The sequence below is a fragment of the Acomys minous genome, assembly GCF_964271855.1.
Source record: "Acomys minous genome assembly, chromosome: 3".
Taxonomy (NCBI): domain Eukaryota; kingdom Metazoa; phylum Chordata; class Mammalia; order Rodentia; family Muridae; genus Acomys; species Acomys minous.
The window spans coordinates 29,928,869-29,934,576 of record NC_140485.1 but is presented as its reverse complement, the minus strand read 5'-3'; the positions used below and the strand labels follow the sequence as shown (position 1 = coordinate 29,934,576).

General features: G+C 53.2%; 1 protein-coding gene across 1 annotated transcript; it reads left to right on the top strand.

Moving 5' to 3' along the window:
* Nucleotides 1-2,092: 2,092 nt before the first annotated feature.
* CHST14 (carbohydrate sulfotransferase 14) lies at nucleotides 2,093-4,178 on the top strand. Its single transcript, XM_084774611.1, has one exon. It carries the CDS (start codon nucleotides 2,242-2,244, stop codon nucleotides 3,370-3,372), a length of 1,131 nt encoding a protein of 376 aa, XP_084630737.1. The 5' UTR covers nucleotides 2,093-2,241; the 3' UTR covers nucleotides 3,373-4,178.
* Nucleotides 4,179-5,708: the final 1,530 nt, after the last annotated feature.

Genomic DNA, 5,708 nt, shown 5'->3' with positions numbered 1-5,708 from the left:
TAATCATTTCCTGTGTGCCTTGTCATTTTTTGAGGATTTTGTTTGGGGCAGCTGGTTTGGGTTTGGGCATACAAATATGAAGGGGCTCAACATTCTTGCTCCAGGGGTTCTGGTTAACTGTCCTGGCAGCACTGGTGCTTACTAATGCTAATGAGGGGTGCACAGCTAGGAAAACAGGAAGGTGAGAAAGAGACGTGAAGTTAACATTGAGGTAGGCAGCCACCTTCTGGGTTTGTGAAATTCTGGTCAGTGACCCCCCCAGTGGGCGGAGTGAGTTAATCTAGATACATGAAGACAACCATATCAGAGCCGCGGGGACTGGCCAGGAGCGTCCTTGTTCACTGTCTTACAACTGGCATTCCTTCTGTTGTGTGGGAACAGGACCATATCTTGGGTGTGGCTGGCCGGGACCACTTTGGAGCCTTTTAATTCTTGTGTGCTGCTGTGGAACCTAGCCCCACCTGCTAGCCCAGTCCAAGTCCATGCTGGAAGGGAAGTGATGGCGAGACAAAGAGAAAGCCCTCATCCCAGTGCTCTATCTGTAGTATGGTGAGCCATCAGTGTGCTGGGCACAGGAGTTTTAAGAGGCGTGTCTTCCCCCACCTCAAGCAAACAGGAGCTGCCCTAGACTATTTGTAGACCGGGAAGAGGTCATTCAGACAGAGGTAGTACCAAGTAACCCTGCCACCATAAGTCTCTGCATTCACTAGAACCCAGCAGCAGTGTAGTGAAGGGTCCAAAGTGGCCCGAGTGTGCCCCTCAGCATCCAGCTGGGATGTAGGGAGGGCAGCTCTAGGGAGTTGGAAGGCCACTGAATGGCTGTGTCCTCTGGTTGCATTTGAAGGGCTGTCCAGGATTGCGGAATACACATGCACCCACACACTTCGCATTTTATCCCTCAGATCCCTCATCTACCAAATCAACTTGGCCTTCCAGAACCCTCTGAGACCGAAGTCAGTATTTTTTCCTCCTATCTAGTGGTGTGCTTTGTCATAACTAGAATTTGTTTTAGAGTAAGATTAACAAGAGATGGAATGTGTATAATCTCAGCACTAGTGCGCGAGGCAGGAGGATTTAGAGGTCAGCCTTGACTGTCCAGTGAAACCCTTAAAATATCTAAAGAAGAAAAAGCCCTACACTCACAGCTACCCCAGAGTCCGTACAATGGGAATACCCACAGAACCCACCCAGCAAGTGGCTGTGAGGATTAAAAGAAAATGTGAAACTTTCAGCAGGCACCTTCTTTGCTCTCCCCTCAATCTTGTCTGTCTTTCACAATCTTGCTGGGGCCCCATATGTAAAGTCGAGCATGCGTGCTTAGCTGTGTTCTTCGTTGAGACAGGGACTAGTTGAATACTGGCCTGTGGCTGCCTGTGGCCCACATGGTGGACCTGGTGCCACATCTTGGCTCCAAACAAGAAGGCTCTTTCTGCGAGATTGCTGCGTTGCCTCTGCAGGTTATCCTGAAGTGTATATTGGCCACACATAGTGCCCAGGTACTTATTAGTCCTTAGCCCCTGCCCAGAGTTGTCCCAGTTGGCATACTGCTTGAGACTTGGGAGGAGAGATTCTATTTACAGAAGTAGATCAGCATTGTTCAGTGGATACTGTCATCCCCGAGAATTACTAAGCCAAAATGTCACCATGGAGCCATTAGCCAGAGCTTGACAGAGTGGCCCTGTCCTGGGCTGGGGGCGGTAAGGGCTGCTAAAGACCATGCTTCCAGTCAAGACAGATCTTTATGAGTGGTGGGCTGTCCTGTCTTCAGGAGGAACAGCTCTGCCAGAGCAGTTAAGGCAGGATGGTGGGCGCAAGTCTTAACGTCCCGTACATAGAGGGCACGTGTTGAGAGACACGGGACTTTAGCCTAGCTTTTTCCCACTTTCCAGCTCTCATTGAGCTTTTGTCCCCAGGCCCAGGGATCTGGAGTGGTCTTGGCTCACAAGTCCCCTCCGGGACCAGAGTCCGCCTGCCGCCTCGGCAGACAGGTCCTAGGACTCCGGCACCCGCCCCTCTCCCCGCCCCCCGACGTGGGCCCGCCCACGCGCCTTGTATCTCAGCGGGGCGGAGGGGAGGGTGGGGGGTGGAGGGCGGAGAGCGGCCGGGCGGGACATCCGGCCCTAGTCCCTTGCCGCACCCGGGAGCCGGCCACCCACTAACCCTCCCCGCCTGAGACCTCCAGCCCCAGCTGCGTTCGCCTCCCCTGCAGGCTCGAGATCGGCGAGGTCTGCCGGGAGCACCATGTTTCCCCGCCCTCTGACCCCACTGGCGGCCCCGAAAGGCGCTGAGACCCTGGGCCGCACGCCGAGGCGGGCCCCATTGGGCAGGGCCCGTGCTGGACTCGGGGGGCCGCCCCTGTTGCTGCCGTCCATGCTGATGTTCGCAGTGATCGTGGCCTCCAGCGGGCTGCTGCTCATGATCGAGCGGGGCATCTTATCAGAGATGAAACCCCTTCCCCTGCACCCTCTCAGCCACAAAGGCGCGGCCTGGCGCGGGACACTTCCCAAGCCTAGAGGCCTATCCTTGGATGCTGGGGACTCGGACTTGCAAGTGCGGGAGGACGTCCGAAACCGGACCTTGAGGGCGGTGTGCGGACAACCAGGCATGCCCCGAGACCCCTGGGACTTGCCGGTAGGTCAGCGGCGCACCCTGCTGCGCCACATCCTAGTAAGTGACCGCTACCGCTTCCTCTACTGCTACGTCCCCAAAGTGGCCTGTTCTAACTGGAAGCGCGTGCTGAAGGTGCTGGCGGGCGTTCTGGACAACGTGGACGTTCGCCTCAAGATGGACCACCGCAGTGACCTGGTGTTTCTGGCAGACCTACGGCCCGAGGAGATCCGCTACCGTCTGCAGCATTACTTCAAGTTCCTGTTTGTGCGAGACCCCTTGGAACGGCTTCTGTCTGCTTACCGCAACAAGTTTGGAGAGATCCGAGAGTATCAGCAGCGCTATGGGGCTGAAATTGTCAGGCGCTACAGGGCTGGAGCTGGCCCCAGCCCTGCAGGGGACGATGTCACTTTCCCAGAGTTCCTGAGATACCTCGTGGATGAGGATCCTGAGCACATGAATGAGCATTGGATGCCTGTGTACCACCTGTGCCAACCATGTGCAGTGCGCTACGACTTCGTGGGTTCCTATGAGAGGCTGGAGGCTGATGCCAACCAGGTGCTGGAGTGGGTGCGGGCCCCACCCCATGTCCGGTTCCCAGCTCGCCAGGCCTGGTACCGGCCTGCCAGCCCGGAAAGTCTGCATTACCACCTGTGCAATGCCCCACGGGCCCTGCTTCAAGATGTGCTGCCTAAGTATATCCTGGACTTCTCCCTCTTTGCTTATCCACTGCCCAACGTCACCAGGGAAGCCTGTCACCAGTGACAGTGGGCCGGCACCTTTTAGAGTTTCGATGTAATGACACCAGCTTTGAGGTGTCTTTCAAAGAAACTCCTGGTGCTGTGGCTTGCTGATTTCTCTAGATGTCTCCATATCCCAGTGGTAGGGACTGTCCTCAGGAAGTCTCTGTCCACAGTGAGTGTTCACAGTGGCTCAAAGGACAGATCTAAAAGGAGGCCTGCCGCTGTCACTGGTGGACTCTGTTAAGGAGCCTGTGGCATCCTTGTCTGGCGGGGCCAGACACCAGTGTCTTATCAAAGCCATACGCTTGATTGTAAGACTGACTCCAGGCCTGTGGCTGCTGGGCTTGTGCAGCCCACCTGGTCCGCTGTAACTTAACCTGTGGCCAAGTCCCAAAGGTGACACTAGCCAAGCATGTGTCTGAGCCGAGGACCAAGGGCTCTGATCCCCATTCAACCCTCCCTGTGAACCTCAGGACTGGAGTGAGCTGTGGTGCCTTAGAAATGAATTTTGTGCTTTTCTGCTCCAGACTTTAAATTCCCTACTCTTGCTAGGGTCCATTTCATTTTCCTAAGGAAAGAAAAGGTGAGGCAGGGAGCTTACCTCGCAGCTCTAAGACTCAGCCTGTCAAGCATCCAAAGACCCCTGTACCCCACCTCTTCCCAAGTCTTTTGTGTTTTCAACAAGCCTTCCTTCCCTACAGACCCTTTGAGACTGTGACTGTGGTGAGTGTACCTGGCTGTCACTTGCCTAATGCATTTATTTAAAATGTGTATTTTGATGGAATCCTTATAAAGGCCGACTTTTAATAAAAGCTTTCTTAAAAATTATTATTATTCAAAATGAGCATCTCTGTGATTCCCCTCTGTTCCCATGGGTGCTGGGAGACACCTCTGTGCTTCTTTCCCGGGTCAAAAGAGGAAGTGTGCAGGTAGAAATAGTAAGACAAAGTAACTAAACCTGCTTAAACAGGTCCAGTGGGCCCTGTCACACCACGGAGCCTTTTGGGACTTCTAATAGGCTCACAGACCCCCTTTCTAAGATGCCATTTAAAAGGCAAGGCCTGTCAAGGATGACATCAGCCAGGGGAAGGGAGTGTGCATACCTTAATCCAAGAGACAGAGGCAGATGGCCTCTGTGAGTTCAAGGCCAGCCTGGTATATATAGGGAGTTCCAGACCAGCTAGGGACGCGCAGTGTGGTATCAGGTACATAGCACACACCCCTGGATTAGTCCTTAGAGGGAATGAGTGCTGGAGAGGTGGCTTAGTGGTTAAGTCCAGAAGGACCTGAGTTCAATTCCCAGCACCCACCTCAGGTCCCTGACAGCTTCCTGTAACTCTAGCTCCAGGGGATCCAATGGCTCTGACCTCTGAGGGTACCCATAGACACATGGTATATGCTTACACAGATATACACATATATATGTGATTAAAAGTAAAGCTTAAAGAAAGGGTGGGTAGGGGCATGGGCTCCACATTAGCTTAAGCAGGGACGCTTTTTTGATTTGGTTTGGGTTGGGTTGGGTTTGGGTTTGGGTTTGGGGTTTTTGTTTTGTTTTTTGATGGAATTCTGTCTCTGTACCCTCGGCTGCCCTAGAACCTGATGTATAGGCCAGGCTGGCCCCAAACTCAGAGCTCTGCTTGCCCATGTCTCCCACGTTTTGGAATTAAAGGCGTGAGCCACCCCACCTGGCTAATTTTTCTTTTTAAGGTAAAGTGGCTCCACTATATTTTCTATTTTGAGATGGGCAAGGTCTTACTACACCTAGGCTAGACTTAAACATACAATCCTAGCTGCCTTAGCCTCTGGAGTAGCTAGGATTATAGGTGCCTACCATCACACCAGCTAGGAATAGCTCTTCACCTAGGAGCCCACACCAAAGTATTTTCAAATAGAAAAAGGAGGGGCAGATTGCTGTGTGAGCAAGGGGAGAATTGAGAATTACAAAAAGAGATTGTCAACAAATCCTGTGAGCCTCAAGCACCTCTGGGGCACGCCACTCCTGTCCCACCACCCGCTCTTTCTTTACTCCCTGAGCTTATAGCAATTCCGAACCTGTATGAGCAAGTTGCTCTAGGTTGCCAAGGGCAACCCAGAAAGCCCAGAGAATGTGAGGCCCAGCTGTTGGCTCTGTCTCATTCCTTTTAATACTGGAGAGTTCAGTTCCCTAAAGTGCTGTCCTGTTTTACTGATGTGAGAATCAGCTGAGAGTGCGAGCAGCCACCTAGAGAGTCCACCTGAGGCGTTCATGCCTCCCGAGCAGGAGAGAAGAAGAAAAGGGCGAACACCAGACAGATGGGCCAACTGACCACACTGGGGGATCCAGAACGTTTGTGGAAGGTGGGAGTAGAGAGAAGA

Coding starts and splice junctions, on each gene's coding strand:
- CHST14 (XM_084774611.1), top strand. CDS start 2,242: ATGTTTCCCCGCCCTCTGACCCCACTGGCGGCCCCGAAAGGCGCTGAG.